We start from the raw sequence: 16,743 nt of genomic DNA, 5'->3' as shown, positions 1-16,743 counted from the left end.
GGGCCGGGCCTTGCGGGCCCGCACCCACGTGGTGCGGCCGGGACTCCGCCGAACCGGAGACACAGCGTCCTCCATGCCTGGCCGCCAGCTTCTGCCCCGCAACAATCTCGCGAGATCTCGTCGATCGCGCCGCTCGGGTAGGGTTCCCCGTACGAGCAGCCGCAGGGCAGCTAGCTCCCTCTGCCGGCGACCTCCGGAAGTGCACTAGAGGCTCTGCTGACCTGAGAAACTGCTGGCGCACCTAGAACCCCATTTACATTATGCAAAAGTCCCTACCTGGGGCGGCTGCATAGCGAAAGCCCAAATCTCCGCGTCCAGCCACGGGATCACCTCTCCGGAAATCCACCTGGGTCTTTTTTCCCCTGCAGAAGACAACCCAGGATTACTATTTTAAACAAAATCAGATTATTTGCATTCCTTGAGTTTGCATGGATTTGTCTTTGACCTGAAGGGAGCAATCTTGGGTAACAACACTAATCCATGATTCACTCAATATTTCAGTGTCAGGAAACTGAGGACTGGGTTATAGATATGTCACCTCAGCCCATGTCTCATTCAGTAAACTGAGGCCAAGATAAAGGGTTCTAAAACCTGCAGCGTGCGGGGCACAGTGGACAGCACTTGTTATCCCAGTTACTGGGAAGGTAAAGCCAGGAAGACTGTTTAGGCCCAGAACGTTCAAGGCCAGTCTGAGCAATGTACCAATACCCTGTCTCACAGGATGCTGTATGTCTATAATCCCAGCACTTGGGAGGATGAGGCAGGAGGATCACTTTGAGTTCTAGGGTAGTCTGGGCTAATAGTGAGACCCTGTCTCAAACAAAGACAAAAATAAAATCATGGGGCAGGTCCCTGAGAGCAACTCACACTGTCCCTTGCAAGTGCCTAGGCAGGTTGTGTCCTGGCCTCCACCTCTGTTCTTGAGCCAGGTGAAGCCAAGGTACCAGAGTGAGGGCAGAACCCACAACTGCTCAGAGGAGGGGTCTGGGCGCTGCCTGCTTTGCATCCCTGCCCTGGCCCTGCCCAGTTCCTGAGCTGGACTGCAGGCCGGAAGGCCAAGAGAAACAGCCCACTCTCCACAGCCAGACCCCAGTCCCGCCCCTTTCAGGGCCACTAAACTGGGCAGCTGCCGTCCACCCATGTCAGAGGCGCCAGTTGGCCATGCTGGGCACGGGGGCATCTGGACACCATGTTGATCCAGCCAATTCACCTGGTCCATGTGCAGCTGGCCCTGACCTGCTGCTGGGCTCTTGGCTGCCATGAAACAGCCTCTTCACCCGACTTTACTCTCCCGGGGGATTACCTCCTTGCAGGCCTGTTTTCCCTGCATGGTGACTGTCTGCAGGTGCGGTGCAGCCCCCAGGTGACCCTCTGTGACAGGTGAGTGAGGGACCATGTAGTGGCTTCATGGGATCTGTGGCTGCAGGACCCCTGCCTGCTTCTCTGCTACCCTTTGAGTTACTGTGCCAACCCTCAACATCCAGCCACAGTTGCCACTTTTTTTTTTCTGGTATCGACCTTGCCCTTGCGAGGCAGGTGGCAGCACCACTGAGCTACATCCCCGACCCCTACAGTTGCCACTTTTGAGGGCTGGCCAGACTCGGGACATTTCCCCCAGCGCCATGTTGCGACGCAGGACTGCCGTCCCTGGCATTAGTGTGTGTTGTCATAACTCCATCCTAGACGAGGCCTGGCTTGTCTACCAAGTGGCAAGAGTGGTTCTCATTGGGTAGGGAGGGAGACAATTTGGAGTTTAGCAGAGGCATTGTGTGGAAGTCAGAGATCAAGACAGAGCAAACCCACTGCTTCTCGTTGTTGTTGTATTGAGGATTGAACCCAGGGCCTTCCCAGAGCCTTTGCACTGAGCTCCATCCTCAGTCCTTTATTTTTTGAGACAGGGCCTTGCTAACTCTCTTTTGCCCAAACAGGGCTTGAACTTGCCACCCTCCTGCCTCAGCCTCCCGAGTGCTGCATTATAAATGTATGCCTCCACTCTTGGCTCTGGTTTTCTTTTAAAGAATTCATTGGCCATGGACAGTGTCAAGCCTGGAGGCTCAGAATGCCATCGGGCTAGGAGACTGTCTGCCCAGCACATGCCACGCACCTGACTGAGGAGGATGGGAGAGCCTGATGGATGAGAGCCTGGGGAAAGAAAAAGGGGGTGGTGTGGGGATCATGAGAAAAGCAGCCCCAGATAACAGAAGGGCACAGCCTCCTCTGAGCAACTTGGGACAGGAGCACTGGAAACGGAGAGGCTGGAGACCATGTGTCACCAGCACATCCCTGTCAGGACACACAGTAGGGGTGACAAGAAATGCAGGCCTTTGGCGTGTTCCCAGCCACTCCTGTGAGCAGCACCGTTGAAAGTGGTGTCACGGGTGGCACCCAGAGTGGCCTTGTTGGCCACCGTCCCCGTGTTGCTGTGAAGGTGTGATGTAGAAGGGATCATCCTGTGTTCTCTGCTGATACACTGCCAAATGCAGGTGACCGGCCTGCCACAGGTGGTAGGCTTCGCCCGATCAGTTGAAGAAGCCAGACAAAGACAGAGGTCCTGGGATGGAGGGGATTTCTGACTTTGGACTCAAGACTGAGACATCAACATTTGCCAGAGTGTCCTGCCTGCTAGGTCATCCGGCAAACTGTGGGTTATCCTGTGAGCCTGGTCCTTAAATGTCTGTCTGTCTCTGTATCCACCCATCCATGTCCTGCTGGTTCTGTTTGGAGAATCCTAATGTACGATTCTTGCTACAGGATTTCTCTCTTTTGTTGTTATTGTTGGTTTTGTTTTTCTGACACAGGGTCTCACTATGTAGTTGAGTGGCCTTGAACTCAGCAATCCTCCTGCCTCAGCCTCCTGAGTTCTGGGATTACAGGAGTGCACCACCACGCCCCCTACAGGACTTCTGTGGCCTTTTGAGCCCACTGTGCTTGTACAAGAGGAGCATGGGAAGTAGCATTTCTCCAACTTGTGCCTGGCTCCTCCAGGCCTGTTAGCACCTCCCAGGACTGTGTGTGGCTTTGGGACCTGTGATGAGGGCCTGGTGCTCTAAGCCCAGGCAGGGGACCTGGGGACGCCCGGACCCCTCACTCTTGCCGGGCTCTCCCCACAGGGCTAACAGCTTCAATGGCCACGGCTACCACCTTTTCCAGGCCATGCGGCTTGGCGTGGAGCGGATAAACAACTCCACGACCCTGCTGCCCAATGTCACCCTGGGCTACGAGCTCCACGATGTGTGCTCTGAGTCCGCCACCGTATATGCAGTGCTGCGCATGCTGTCCCGGCAGGGGACACACCATGTGGAGATGCAGAGAAACCTGTACCAGTACTCTCCCAAGGCATTGGCGGTCATCGGGCCGGACAGCACCGACGAGGCGGGCATTGCCGCCGCCCTGCTGAGTCCCTTCCTGGTGCCCCTGGTAAGCTGGAGCCTGGGCTGGGCTGTCCCTTCTAAAGCTGGTCTAGTCAGCTGGCCACTGGGAAGACTGCTCTTTCATCCCCTTGTAGGAGTCCCAGCTCCGACCTGCCTGCCTTCCTTCCTTCTCCAAGGAGGACTTCCAGCTCCCTGTATCCACCCTCCTGGGGACCCCCTGCCCCGCCCCACCCTCTATGTTTCTGTAAACAACCGACACCCTTGCTTCCCACCCCATGGACCTGGCCTCTTCAGTCCAGGCCCCTCTCTTCCTCCTCTTCCTCAGAGTCCCTGGGCCTCTCCACTCCCATGACATCCATCTTTCCAGGCCGGCTTCCTAAGGGCCCCTCTCATCTGTTCCTCAGCTGGTGTGGCTCCCAGTTCTGTCCCCAACACCCTTGTTCCTGCCATGAGCTACAGCACCTTCCAGACTTCCAAATCCAGTGAGCACTTTCTAAGCTGTCTCTAGTAGATGACTTCTTTCTTTTTTTTGGTACTGGGTATCAAACTCGGGTCCTTGGGCTTGCAAGGCAGGCAGCAGAACCACTGAGCTAAATCCCCGACCCCTCTTTCTGTACTGGGGGTTGAACCCAGGGCTTTTCCACTGAGCTACATCCCATTACCACACCCTCCACCTTTTGAGATAGAGTCTCCTGAACGTGTTCAGTTGCTCAGGCTGGGCTCAAATGTTACATCCTCCTGCTTCAGCCTCTCAGAATGCTGGGATGACAGATCCACACCACCATGCCCAGCTTCTTTTATTTGACTTGTAACCTCTTAGGCCTCTTGGTTTTATGCTGGGAGACACAGGCTTCTCCTTCCAGGCAGGCGGTGCTTTCACCACACTGAACCTCCTGTCCTGCAGGGGGTGCTGTCCTCCCGTAGCCCCCACCCCCTGCCCAGCTGGTGGCTGGTGTCCCCTCTCCATTCAGGTGGGAAACACAGTAGCCCCACCTGGCCATGCCCCAGCTCCCTTTTCTCCCACCTTGCCTCTGTTGCCAAGGTTGCTCCTCCTTCCTCCTCAGTGCCCAAGGCCCACCCCCTCTTCTCCACTGCCCAGCTTTCATTTGTCTCTCCATCACTCTCCTTTCTGCTGTGGCCCCCACCCTGCCAATCACCCCCATCTGAGTGAGCCACCAGCGTCAGGAGGGCTCCTCAGCACTTTCCACCATGTTCCTCAAGGAAGTGAGAGATGCACTCCCCAAACCCTAACCCTAAGTCTGCAAGGACCACTACTTGCTGTACAACCCCTACACTCCCTGTGGCCTACAGGATGCAGAAGGAGTCCCTCAGCTTGGGAATCAAGGCCTTCTCCATGCCCTGCTCAGGCAGAGGCCCTTGTGCCAAGCAGAAGCCTCTGTCAGTCCCCAAACACACGACCATATCTCACTCCCTCTCTGACAGTATGGGAACCCTGATGTGTCTACCTCTTCACCATGTCTGCCATGCCGATCCCGATCCCCACAACCCGCTAGGGTTACCCTCTGCAAGCAGCCTGTGCATTTCTGGTCTCCTGTGTCAGGCTAGCTCTCCTGGTCTCCGTCCTCCCTGGGTCCCCACACCCAGCACAGGGCCGGGCACTGGGGGGCCTCCAGTCGCAGCTTCCACTTCTGATCTTTCTGAATGGGGCTCCACAGATCAGCTATGAGGCCAGCAGCATGATACTCAGCGCAAAACATCTGTACCCCTCTTTCCTGAGGACCATCCCCAGCGACAGTTACCAGGTGGAGACCATAGTGCTACTGCTGCAGGAGTTCGGGTGGGTCTGGATCTCTCTGGTTGGCAGCTCCGGTGACTACGGGGAGCTGGGAGTGCAGGCGCTGGATGACCTGGCCACGCAGCGGGGCATCTGCATTGCCTACAAGGGCATCGTGCCTTTGTCTGCCCAGGTGGACGACAAGGAGATGCGGGGCATGATGCATGGCCTGGCCCAGGCCAGGACCACCGTGGTGGTGGTGTTTTCCAGCCGGCAGCCGGCCAAAGTGTTCTTCAGCTCCGTGATGCTGGCCAACCTGACTGGAAAGGTGTGGATCGCCTCTGAAGACTGGGCCATTTCCACATATATCAGTAAAATGTCCGGAATCCAGGGCATTGGCATGGTGCTGGGGGTGTCCATCCAGCAGAGACTTGTCCCTGGCCTGGAGGAGTTTGAAGAGGCCTATGCCCGGGCACACAAGGGGGCACCCAGTCCTTGCTCCAAGGGCTCCTGGTGCAGCAGCAATCAGCTCTGCAGAGAGTGCCAGGCCTTCACAGCACACACGATGCCCACACTTGGGGCCTTCTCAATGAGTTCTGCCTACAATGTGTACCAGGCCGTGTATGCTGTGGCCCATGGCCTTCATCAGCTCCTGGGCTGTGTCTCTGGCTCCTGTTCCAAGGGCCAAGTCTACCCCTGGCAGGTAAGAGAGCCCCAGACCTCTGCATCAGAGAGAACATCCAATCCTGAGACACGCAGAGCGGGCACTCCCCACTGCCCTCAGGGCCATGGCTGGAGGGCTGGTCTCCTCTCTGAACCTTGATTCCCTCAACGACTAAATCACAGAAATGAGAAGGGCTAGAAAAGCATCTCTGCAAAAAGGTCCTTTGAAGCAGGTTGTGGTGGGGCACACCTGTAATCCTAGCTTGTGGGAGGCTGAGGCAGGAGGATCACTACAAGTTCAAAGCTAGCCTGAGCCACATACTGAGTTGAAGACCATCCTGAACTACATAGCGAGACCCTGTCTCAAAAACAAAGCAAATAAACAAAAGTGTACTTTGCTAGAGGCTTTCTTTTAGGAGGCTGGTCAGGAGGGTTGGGGCTTCCTCCAAGGGGAGGGGGCTCTGAGGAAGGGGCCTCTCTTTCTAGAATATCTGTTTGGTATGGCCTGTGGTGAATTCAGGATGCTTGTTTGTTTCAGCTTCTGGAGCAGATCTACAAGGTGAATTTCCTTCTGCACGGGGTCACTGTGGCGTTTGATAAGAATGGAGACCCCCTCAGTGGCTATGACATCATTGCCTGGGACTGGAGCGGGCCCACATGGACCTTCAGGGTTGTCGGCACCTCCATATGGCCTCCTGTTCAGCTGGACATAAACAAGACCAATATTCAGTGGCACGGAAAGGACAACCAGGTAATGGGGACAAGGTCACTCGCCAGGTGGCTGCCAGAAGACAGGGGATCACGGGAGTGAGGCTTCCCAGAGTGGGAAGAGGACCTGAGAGCTGTCCCTTGGCTTGGAAGCCTCCCGTGGTGGCAGAACACAGGCTTTTTACAGGTGCCTTCTTACAGGTGCCCACGTCTGTGTGCACCAGAGACTGTGCTGAAGGGCACCATCGCGTGGTGGTGGGCTTCTACCACTGCTGCTTCGAGTGCGTCCCCTGCGAGGCTGGGACCTTCCTCAATAAGAGTGGTGAGTGAGTGCCTGATCCGCACTCTTCATGTCTGCACAGCGGGTGTAGGACCTTGCTCAGGCCCCATGGGTGGATACGGGCCACAGAACCAGGGCCCAAGTCACTGGGCTGCCAGTGACGCACAGCTTGGAGGGGTCCTGTCATCAGACTGCATTCCAACCAAGTGGGCGGAAACAACGCACTGAAAGCCACAGACTAAGGTGTGCCCTCTACTATGTCCTGTCACAACTCCTGCAGGGGCATCTCATTCTGAATTCAACCTCTTTCTCCAACTATTGTTCCCTTGATACTCTCTCATTCATCTATTAAGACCCTTCTGTTACCTGACAGCCAGCACCTGAGCGGCTTGGCTGGTAGCATGTCTGCAGCAGAAACTGTCCAGTGTCCCACCCAGCGACGAAAGGTAGAGACCAGAGGACAAATCAGGTAGCTTAGGGCTTGGCCCAAAGTCAGACTCTAGGGGCAACCAGAGTACAGGATGCAAATGCCCTTCCTTTGCGGCTGGCTGGAGACACCAATGTAAAGCCCTCCTTTGCAAACGCTTTTGGGGATCATGAGCCACATAGAGCCTCCCTTTGTGTCTTCAGAGTCTGTAATTAATACAGACAATCAAGAAAACCCCTGGCCTCCACTCCGTCACTCTCATTATACCCAGCAGGCCAAGCTGCTTGGTACAACTCTTCCGGCATTAGCCGGTCTGCACTGCCATCCTTCCCTAATGCAACTCTGCCCTGCTGGCCCTTAAGAACCTTCTCTGCTATTCCTTTCAGACCTCTACAACTGCCAGCCTTGTGGAAGAGAAGAGTGGTCACCTGAGGCCAGCCATACCTGCTTCCCACGCACAGTGGTGGTTCTGACTTGGCATGAGCCCATCTCTTGGGTGCTGTTGGCAGTTAATACACTGTTGCTGCTGCTGCTGGTAGGCACGGCTGGCCTGTTTGCCTGGCACCTAGACACCCCTGTGGTTAGGTCGGCTGGGGGAAGGCTGTGCTTCCTCATGCTGGGGTCCCTGGCAGGGGGCAGCTGCAGTCTCTATGGCTTCTTTGGGGAGCCCACACTGCCCACGTGCCTGCTGCGCCAAGCCCTCTTTTTCCTTGGTTTCACCATCTTCCTGTCCTGCCTGACAATTCGCTCCTTCCAACTGGTCATCATCTTCAAGTTTGCCACCAAGGTGCCCACGTCCTACCATGCCTGGGTCCGAAACCATGGGCCCGGCCTGTTTGTGACGCTCAGCTCAATGGCCCAGCTGCTCATCTGCCTAACCTGGCTTGTGAGGTGGACGCCACTGCCCACCAGGGAGTACCGGCGCTTCCCCCAGCTGGTGGTGCTGGAGTGTACAGAGGCCATCTCACCCGGTTTCCTGTTGGCATTCACCTACAACGGCCTCCTCTCAGTCAGCGCCTTTGCCTGCAGCTACCTGGGCAAGGACCTGCCAGAGAACTACAACGAGGCCAAATGTGTCACCTTCAGCCTGCTCCTCAACTTCGTATCCTGGATCACCTTCTGCACCATGGCCAGCATCTACCAGGGCCCGTACCTGTCCGTGATCAATGTGCTGGCCGCACTGACCAGCCTGAGTGGCGGCTTCAGCGGCTATTTCCTCCCAAAGTGCTATGTGATCCTCTGCCGCCAAGACCTCAACAACACGGAGCACTTCCAGGCCTCCATCCAAGAGTACTCGAGGCGCTGCGGCTCCACCTGAGCTGGGGGACAGGCAGGGCCAACGGGGCAGGGCAGACTGTAATCCTCTTCGGCCTGGTAGGCTGGAGGTCCAGCTGTGTAGGGCCTGCAGGAATCTCAGTCCTGGCTTGTGATGTGTAAACGCTCGAGAAAGTTCAGCCCAGGATCCGGGCTGCCAATAAAGAGGAGAAAACTGTGTCTGCGTCTCATCTTCGGGGAGGGTGCAGTTTCACTTCTAGCCGGAATTGAGAGATCAGACTTTGCCTAGCCTAGTTTGGCGTTGCTAGGCAACTCCGGAACGCGGGCCCACCGCGGCGGAAGTGAATTTGGCTCCACCTCTTCTGAATCCCATTGGCTATTCTATAGGGCCCCGCCTCTAGTGGCGGTACTACAAACCTTACGCTTCCGAGATGCTGTCGCCGGCCGGCGCGCCTTAACGTCACTTCCGGCGCGGCGACGGCAGCGTCTCCGCACGTAGGCTGGGCACGTAGTGCCAGGGTAGTTTGGTCGGTAGGTTTTGGCAGGGACCCGGCCGTGGCCAGTCAGGGAATAGCGGCTCTGGTGAGGCGGGAACAGGGTGCAGGAGTGGGGCTGTGGGTTGTTGAAGCGACTGACGGGAGTGTGGCCACGGTCGCCTTAGGCCGGCGGCTCGCGGTCTGTGGGCGCGGCGTGGGTTCCGCTCACCTGCGCGTGGCCGCCGCCCTCCCCACGCAGGGCTCCGTGGCTGTGCCCTGCAGATCGTTTCGCACCCATCCCCGCCTCCTTTTCCCACCTTTGATTCTTCCCACCAGCACCTCTTCCCGATCCCGTCCTGACCCCGCCATCCCTCCCTTTCCGCACCATCTTCTGCCCGGCCAATCCACTGTGCCCGGCCCCGGGAGGAGGCCGGCGGTCCGTCCTTGCCCTCCCCCTGCGCGCTTTAACCTTGACCCAAGCCCTCTTTCCGATTAGTATGATTGAGTAGCGCGTTTCACCTCACCTTTCTCCTTCCTGGAGTCCAGGATCTTTCTCTTGCTTACTGTGTTGGGCTGTCCAGGGTGTCACTTCTGCCTTCCTCTTCTCCAGGCCATGGACGGCTCCTTTGTCCAGCACAGTGTGAAGGTTCTGCAGGAGCTCAACAAGCAGCGGGAGAAGGGGCAGTATTGCGACGCCACCCTGGACGTGGGGGGCCTGGTGTTCAAGGCCCACTGGAGCGTCCTCGCCTGCTGCAGTCACTTCTTCCAGAGCCTCTATGGGGACGGCTCAGGGGGCAACGTTGTCCTTCCGGCTGGTTTCGCTGAGATCTTTGGCCTCCTTCTGGACTTTTTCTACACTGGTCACCTTGCCCTTACCTCAGGGAACCGGGATCAGGTGCTCCTTGCAGCCAGAGAGTTGCGAGTACCTGAGGCTGTGGAGCTGTGCCAGAGCTTCCAGCCCAAAACCTCAGTGGCACAGGCAGCAAGCGGCCAGAGTGGGCTGGGGAAACCTGCCTCTCAGGATGTGAGCATCCACCTCAAGGAGTCGACAGACTTGGAAGAAGAGGAGTGTTCGAGGACTCTGGGCCTGGTTCTCAGGGAACAGGACCCCAGAGACAGTCACACCTCCCACAGGCCCCAGCTCAGTCCCCCTGCTCAGACTGAGAGCCCCTCCTTCCTCCGTGGGAAACTCAAGCAGGCTGTGAAGCCTTGTCCCCCAGAGGACAGGGAGCCAGAGGACTGCAAAGTGCCCCTGAGGCCCTTTGAGGCTCAAGGTGCCCAGCTGCAGGGTGGGAGTAATGAGGTACTGTGCATAGGGTGCTGGAACTGGGGAGGCAAGACTAGGGGGGGAGTGGATACTTTTCTGGGGTGATTTGTTACGTGAAGTGTACTTTCTCTAAACATAGGAAGCCAGTGGTCTTAGCTGACCTTCCTGTGATCATAGCCGCCTGTAGTTGCCAGCTTCCTCGGGGACAGTGGGCAGATTCAGGGCTGCAGGTGTTTCCCTAGGGGAGTGAAATCTAGCCAGGCTTCTTGTTCCTCATAATTGTAAGTACTTCCTCCCCAAGTCCAAGATTCAGATGTTCTTTTGGGTCCTGGAGTGACCAGTACCTGATGAAAGGGCTCAGTACCTGGCTTAGGGCTTGGGGGTGGAACTGAAGCTGGCTCCCCATAGTCCCTACTGATTAATTTGGTGACCCCACCCCTTCCTGCTGCCTCCTCTGCTGTAGTGGGAAGTGGTGGTTCAAGTTGAGGACGACGGGGATGGTGATTATGTTTCCGAGCCTGAGACTGTGCTGACCAGGAGGAAGTCAAACATAAACAGAAAACCCTATTCTGCCGAGCCAGCCCTGGGTTCAGGTTCCCTAGCAGCTGAGCCCACTGAGAACAGAAAAGGGACAGCTGTGCCTGTTGAATGCCCTACATGCCATAAAAAGTTCCTCAGCAAATACTATCTAAAAGTCCACAACAGGTAAGCACTCTTGCAGTCCTGCTTTCTTTTCCTGTTTGCCATTACTTGTTGGGGGAGGGGTCGTATTCTCAGATCTCCATAGAGCCAGGCTTCTGTCTATCAGGCAGTGGGTGCCTGCTTCTGGCCAGATTTTTCTTCCTCCCCCTCCTACTGTGCGTCTTCAGGTTGGGGATGGGTGTGTGGACACCTTGCCAATGGTTCCAAGCACTGTGGACTTTTACCCCTACCTGGTTTGTGCCAAAGCAATGAGAGAAGCCTGTGGGCTCTTGAACTAGATCTGAGGCCTGACCTTAGGAATTTCGAAAGTCTGCCGGTGAGGGCTCTGGGCTGAGATGCTGCTCTTTAGGGTTGGTGCTACCTGTGTTTTAGGGGATGGTAGCTCTGGGCCTTAATGAAGCGTAACTTTGTGTTGGGGCTAAGGGTGTATCCTGGTGGAGAAGCACTTACTGAGCACGTTCAGAGAGCCCTGAGTGTGATCCCCAGTGCTGTAAATAAAGTCACACGTGACTCCGCCATGTCTGATGAGGCCTAACTTAGTGGAAAAAAAAAGCTTTTTAAAGCTGCAGCATCCAGTAAGCTAACTAGAAGTCCCTAGTGGCTATTTTAATTTAAAATTAATTGAAATTAAGTTAGGGGTGGGTGGTGGTTCATGCCTGTAATCTCAGTATTCTGGGTCAAGCACAAGCTCAAGTCCAGTCAGGGCAATTTAGTGACTTAGTGAAATCCTGTCTCAAAATAAAATAAGAGACCTGATGCGGAATGTTGGTCAGTGTGAAGGTCCTGCATTCTGTCCCCTACAACTGCAAAACAAATAGTTAAGTGCAGTAAAATTAACTAAACTCAGTTTGTCGGCTGCACTAGCCACATCTCCTGTGCTCAGCAGCCATGTGGCTACCAGCTTCTGAGTTGGACAATGCAGAGCATTTCCCTCATCACAGAGCATGTGTTTCCCTGGACAGTAATGCGCCTTCCAGCCCAGAACATTGCTAGATCATCACAGGGCACTTTCTTACCAAGCCAGGCTGTGCCACACACCTGTTTTCCCTATGACGCTCTGGGAAGCCACGAGTGATTGCCTGGAGTTGGACCTGGGTGTGAGACCTGTGTGGCCTCACCATGCTTGTCCTGGGGGCAGCTGACATTGGCGGAATCTTGGGCCATCCCACTGTGGGGGAATCCTGGGGCTGTCCAAGATCTGCCCAGGCGCTCAGGGCACTTGGCCCAGGGCCCTTTCTCCATCTGTCCCTGCCTGGGGCTGTGGATGACAGATGACCCTGAGAACTGGGAGGGGAGCCTAGGAGGGAAGTGTCAACTTTGTGGGGTCATGGTAGTGGGGGATAGTGATGGCCAATGTAGTGACAGAATGAGAAAAGTGCCTAGCCTCTGGCAGGTGTGCAAGCTTTCCCATTGTGCACAGGGGCTCTGAGGTTCATTTACTCAGCATACTGCCCGATGGCTGACACCCTTGGGGCATCCGGGACTCATCGGGGGCCCCAGCAGAGATGCCTATGGAGTTTACCTTCTGGCAGGGCAATAGAGATGACAACATCAGATCCCAGCAGGTCCATTGGCAGTGCAATAAGAAGTGCATTGGAGAGAGGAAAACAATGGTGCCCAGGGACTGGGGAGTTCTCATAGGGTCAGGTTGCCCTTTTGAATAGTCATGGTCTAGGAAAGAGGTTTGAGCAAGGACTTAGAGGAAGTGTTCCCAGCAGGGACAAGAGCCAGTGTGACTGCCCTGGGCTAGGAGCGAGGGGCAAGAGCCTGACCTGAGGGGCCAGAGGGGGATCTCAGAGCTCCTCAGCTCCCTGTGGGCCACCTCACCTCCTAGGCCCTTTTGGGCCTTTTCTCAGTAAGTAGGAAGTACTGGAGGGTTGGGAGCTGGAGTGATGCAGCTGGCTTCTCTCTAAAGGGTCCCCATGGTGCTGATGTGGCCCTGGGAGGACAAGCAGAGTCTTCTATGGGCCCAGGCACTGCTGTTGTTGCACCAGGTGGTGGTGGTGGTGAGGTGGCCTGGGTCTGGCTCTGGGAAGGCCATTTTTCCAGATGGTCATAACCTAGGGGTTGCTTCTGCCTTCAGAGAGATGTGCCAGCCCCGTGGGATACCACTGACCCTTCTGGCATGCTGCTGTGTGGGTCTCAATGTCTGTGCTAGAGGGGACTTCTGGGCCTATCCCTGCATGTTCCCAAAGGAGGTCTTTTTAGCCCCTCAGCTGTGGGAGTCACAGGGCCCCTTGGATGAGGGAGAGCCAGGAAATCCTGAGCTCCCACATCCCTGTGGCTCCTCTTCCTGGCAGGAAGCACACTGGGGAGAAACCCTTCGAATGTCCCAAATGTGGGAAGTGTTACTTCCGGAAGGAGAACCTCCTGGAGCATGAAGCCCGGAATTGCATGAACCGCTCAGAACAGGTACTTGGGAGCTGGCCCAGGTGCTTGTGGATGTGGATGGGCACAGGTCTGTGTCTTTGTGCCACCGGAAAGAGCCCTCAGGCACCTGTGATGGGGACTGTGAGGAAAGAGCAGTAGGGTCCTGGGATGTCATACAGTCTGTGCCCTGGTACAGGAGGACACAGGTCCTGAGGGCAGAAGGGACAAGCCCGGAGGGATGCTGTGGGAGGCATTTTGGGGTTGCTTGCCCCAGCCCCACCTTGGGCATTGGAGCAGGGGCAGTGAGGGCTGCTGGAGAGCCTTCTGGGCACCTTGCTGCCGCCCTGGGTGGGTGGGGTCCAGCTCAACCCTGCCCTCTTCCCAGAGGTCTATTGGTGGCAACTGGGGCCAGGGACTGTGGGGGTCCAGGGCCCAAGAAGGGCCTGGCATGTGGTCATGTGCACTGCTCAATGCCGATCAGGACAGGCAGGTTACATGTCGCCCTCTCCTACCCTAGTGCCCCCCACCCCAGGCAGACTTCCCAGCCGCGAGCGGAAACCCCGGCAGAGGCTGCCGCAGCAGGCAGAAGCCCCGCTGACGCCGGCCCTGCTTGCCCCTCACACTGCCAGGTGTTCACATGCTCCGTGTGCCAGGAGACCTTCCGTCGGAGGATGGAGCTGCGGGTGCACATGGTGTCGCACACGGGGGAGATGCCCTACAAGGTCAGGCTTGTGGTTCCAGGGTTGTGGGCTTCGGCGGCGTCAGGAGCCTCCCTCCCCACTGTCCACAGACTCCACATTGCGTGCTGGGGGCCACTGGCCAGCACCTCACCTCCAGGGCATCTTGCGGGCTCTCTCCCTAGAGGGTGGGCTCAGCACCCCTGGGCCGTCCACACAGGGGGCGGGCCGTACCTGGTCTCGGGCTGGCCCTGCCCTCACGTGGTAACTTGGGGCCCGCTTTGCAGTGCTCCTCCTGCTCGCAGCAGTTCATGCAGAAGAAGGACTTGCAGAGCCACATGATTAAGCTGCATGGAGCCCCCAAGCCCCATGCAGTAAGTGCCGGGTGGGCTGGGGCTGGCCAGAAGGAGACAGTCCGGGATGGGCATTGGAGCCCGTGGGGCTCCTAGGCATCGCCCCATCCTTACCTGGCCTGTCCTCTGCCTGCCCCGCCTGTCCACAGTGCCCCACCTGTGCCAAGTGCTTCCTGTCCCGGACCGAGCTGCAGCTGCATGAGGCCTTCAAGCACCGTGGGGAGAAGCTGTTTGTGTGCGAGGAGTGTGGGCATCGGGCCTCGAGCCGCAACGGGCTGCAGATGCACATCAAGGCCAAGCACAGGTGCGCTGGGGTGTACAGCGGTCTGCAGCTGGGCTTGGAAGGTGGTGTCTGCCTGCATTCACATTCACGGGGCGGGGGGGCACTTCTGCAGAGCTTGCTGGGGGCAGAGCCGGGAAGGTGAATGCCTCCTCTCACCTGCCATGGCGTCCTGCTCTAGAGTGGAGGGGCCTGGCACCACACAGCCCTCCTGCTCCGTGTGCCCATGGCAATAGCAGAGTGCAAGGAGCCGCTTCCCTCCACGTCCCCACCCAACAGGAACGAGCGGCCGTATGTGTGCGAGTTCTGCAGCCATGCCTTCACCCAGAAAGCCAACCTCAACATGCACCTGCGCACACACACAGGCGAGAAGCCCTTCCAGTGCCACCTCTGTGGCAAGACCTTCCGCACCCAAGGTAAGGCCAGGCCCACCCTGCCCCGGGTTAGGGCCAGGGCCAGCGACTGAGCCCTGCCTGTCCCTGCAGCCAGCCTGGACAAGCACAACCGCACCCACACGGGTGAGCGGCCCTTCAGCTGCGAGTTCTGTGAGCAGCGCTTCACGGAGAAGGGGCCGCTCCTGAGGCACGTGGCCAGCCGCCACCAGGAGGGCCGGCCCCACTTCTGCCAGATCTGTGGCAAGACCTTCAAAGGTACCTGCAGTGGGCAGGGGGTGCTGCTGAGCAGCAGATCGAGTGCCCCTTGTGTGGGGCTGGGACCCTGAGTGGCACAGGAGAGCCGGGCAGGGCCGGCTCCAAGGGTCTCCTGCTGTTTCCTCCTGCCGCCATCATGGCAGGCAGGGTCCCTGGCGCCTTCCCACCTGTCCTCATGCTGCTGGCCCTGTCATCTGCAGCTGTGGAGCAGTTACGCGTGCACGTCCGGCGGCACAAGGGGGTTCGGAAGTTCGAGTGCACTGAGTGTGGCTACAAATTCACACGGCAGGTAGGTGGGGCACCGGTCACCCCCTCCCCTGGGTCTGTCCCCATCCTGACCCACACTCCCCCAGGCCCACCTGCGGAGGCACATGGAGATCCACGACCGTGTGGAGAACTACAACCCGCGGCAGCGCAAGCTCCGCAACCTGGTCATCGAGGATGAGAAGGTGGTGGTGGTGGCGCTGCAGCCGCCCACAGAGTTGGAGGTGGGCTCGGCCGAGGCCATTGTGGAGTCCCTGGCCCAGGGTGGCCTGGCCCCCCAGCTGCCCAGCCAGAGACTCTGTGCCGAGAGCTTCACCGGCCCCAGCGTCCTGGAGCCCTCACTCATCATCACGGCTGCCGTCCCTGAGGACTGCGCCACATAGCCACCCGGGCCCCAGCCCAGCACCCAATAAACCTGGGGCCTTGGACTCGCCCATCCCTGCCTGTCTGCTCTGTTCCTCCTGACCCTGTACGTGTGGGTCCAGGCCCACGTGAGGTGCCTCTTTACCCACTTGGGCCTCCAGTGGCCCTCGATGCTCAGCCAGCTCTTTGGGAGACACCAGCTGAGCAAGACCTGGCCGGGCAGCTTTTGACTGGAGCCTTCCATCCCTTGTTTGTTCAGGAGTTGGAGCTAGATCACTGGCTACATAGACCGTAGAGCTGCTATTTTAGTGCAGGGTATTGAGGGGTGGAGTTCATTCTTCCGCCTCAGTCAGAATGAAGTAGACAGGGACCAAGTGATGGCCTTGAGGCCTGGGTCTCACTGCTGCCTCCTGGAAAAGCCTAGGGCACCTGGGAGCCTGGCTGGCAGGTGTGTGGTTAGTGAGCTCCCTTGGTGGGCACATGGCCACTGGGGAGCCTTCCCAGGTACCTCACGAGGTCTGCATGTCCAGGAGGTTCCGGGTGCAGGTCAGGCTAGGTGTCAGATGCTGAATGGCCCTGGTATCCCCAGGTTCTGCAGCCAAGGGGTGCTCAGTGCCCAAGCAGGCCTGTGTTCAGATTTTCTCAGGCCTGTATAGCCCCAAGATACTGGTCAGGTCTCTGTCTGTTAGAGGAATTAGTAACAAATGAAACATTGGACCAGGGAACCACTGCAAGGTGTCAGGAGCTGGGCATAGTGGCACACACTTGTAATCTCTGGAAGGCTGAAGGAGGAGGATCGCAAGTTTGAGCTCAGCCTGGGTGACTAAAATGACTTAGACCATATCTCAAAAAAAAAAAAAAAAAAAAAAAAAAAACAAAATT

At 57.4% G+C, this 16,743-nt stretch overlaps 3 protein-coding genes across 6 annotated transcripts in view; 2 read left to right on the top strand and 1 right to left on the bottom strand.

Moving 5' to 3' along the window:
- Positions 1-8,704, bottom strand: part of Nol9 (nucleolar protein 9) — a 20,898-nt gene extending 12,194 nt beyond the window's left edge. Inside the window, exons 1-2 of the mRNA XM_033767292.1 lie at positions 8,265-8,704; positions 277-362 (exon numbers count right to left, since the gene is read on the bottom strand). Of these exons, the coding sequence (XP_033623183.1) occupies positions 277-291 (15 nt within the window). The 5' untranslated portion in view covers positions 292-362; positions 8,265-8,704. The remainder of the gene's footprint in view (positions 1-276; positions 363-8,264) is intronic.
- Positions 827-8,531, top strand: Tas1r1 (taste 1 receptor member 1). 2 transcript variants are annotated; one of them, XM_010627863.3, is made up of 6 exons: positions 827-1,380; positions 3,111-3,417; positions 5,048-5,809; positions 6,308-6,520; positions 6,679-6,799; positions 7,571-8,531. In XM_010627863.3, exons 1-6 carry the CDS (start codon positions 1,190-1,192, stop codon positions 8,500-8,502), a joined length of 2,526 nt encoding a protein of 841 aa, XP_010626165.1. In that variant the 5' UTR covers positions 827-1,189; the 3' UTR covers positions 8,503-8,531. The 2 variants fall into 2 exon arrangements, with proteins under 2 accessions (XP_010626165.1, XP_010626166.1); XM_010627864.3 differs by lacking the exon at positions 5,048-5,809.
- A 196-nt stretch (positions 8,705-8,900) lies between the features above and the next one.
- Positions 8,901-16,024, top strand: Zbtb48 (zinc finger and BTB domain containing 48). 3 transcript variants are annotated; one of them, XM_010627866.3, is made up of 11 exons: positions 8,901-8,990; positions 9,546-10,238; positions 10,666-10,907; positions 13,205-13,316; positions 13,904-13,996; positions 14,239-14,325; positions 14,454-14,608; positions 14,864-15,000; positions 15,070-15,234; positions 15,435-15,523; positions 15,588-16,024. In XM_010627866.3, exons 2-11 carry the CDS (start codon positions 9,549-9,551, stop codon positions 15,879-15,881), a joined length of 2,064 nt encoding a protein of 687 aa, XP_010626168.1. In that variant the 5' UTR covers positions 8,901-8,990; positions 9,546-9,548; the 3' UTR covers positions 15,882-16,024. The 3 variants fall into 3 exon arrangements, with proteins under 3 accessions (XP_010626168.1, XP_010626167.1, XP_033623182.1); XM_010627865.3 differs by having other exon boundaries at positions 8,946-9,041; XM_033767291.1 differs by having other exon boundaries at positions 8,946-9,041; positions 15,435-15,762.
- Positions 16,025-16,743: the final 719 nt, after the last annotated feature.

Source organism: Fukomys damarensis, unplaced genomic scaffold (assembly GCF_012274545.1).
Source record: "Fukomys damarensis isolate Sample0158 unplaced genomic scaffold, DMR_v1.0_HiC HiC_scaffold_23, whole genome shotgun sequence".
Taxonomy (NCBI): Eukaryota; Metazoa; Chordata; class Mammalia; order Rodentia; family Bathyergidae; genus Fukomys; species Fukomys damarensis.
The sequence above is the reverse complement of the archived record's forward strand: the minus strand, read 5'-3'. Positions and strand labels throughout refer to the sequence as shown.

Excerpts from the sequence above, each read along its gene's own strand:
- Tas1r1 (XM_010627863.3), top strand. The coding sequence starts at position 1,190 with ATGTTGATCCAGCCAATTCACCTGGTCCATGTGCAGCTGGCCCTGACC. Across the intron at positions 1,381-3,110 it reads CAGGTGACCCTCTGTGACAG|GGCTAACAGCTTCAATGGCC; the intron begins GTGAGTGAGGGA and ends CTCTCCCCACAG. Across the intron at positions 3,418-5,047 it reads GTCCCTTCCTGGTGCCCCTG|ATCAGCTATGAGGCCAGCAG; the intron begins GTAAGCTGGAGC and ends GGGGCTCCACAG.
- Zbtb48 (XM_010627866.3), top strand. The coding sequence starts at position 9,549 with ATGGACGGCTCCTTTGTCCAGCACAGTGTGAAGGTTCTGCAGGAGCTC. Across the intron at positions 15,235-15,434 it reads CTGTGGCAAGACCTTCAAAG|CTGTGGAGCAGTTACGCGTG; the intron begins GTACCTGCAGTG and ends TGTCATCTGCAG. Across the intron at positions 15,524-15,587 it reads GCTACAAATTCACACGGCAG|GCCCACCTGCGGAGGCACAT; the intron begins GTAGGTGGGGCA and ends ACACTCCCCCAG.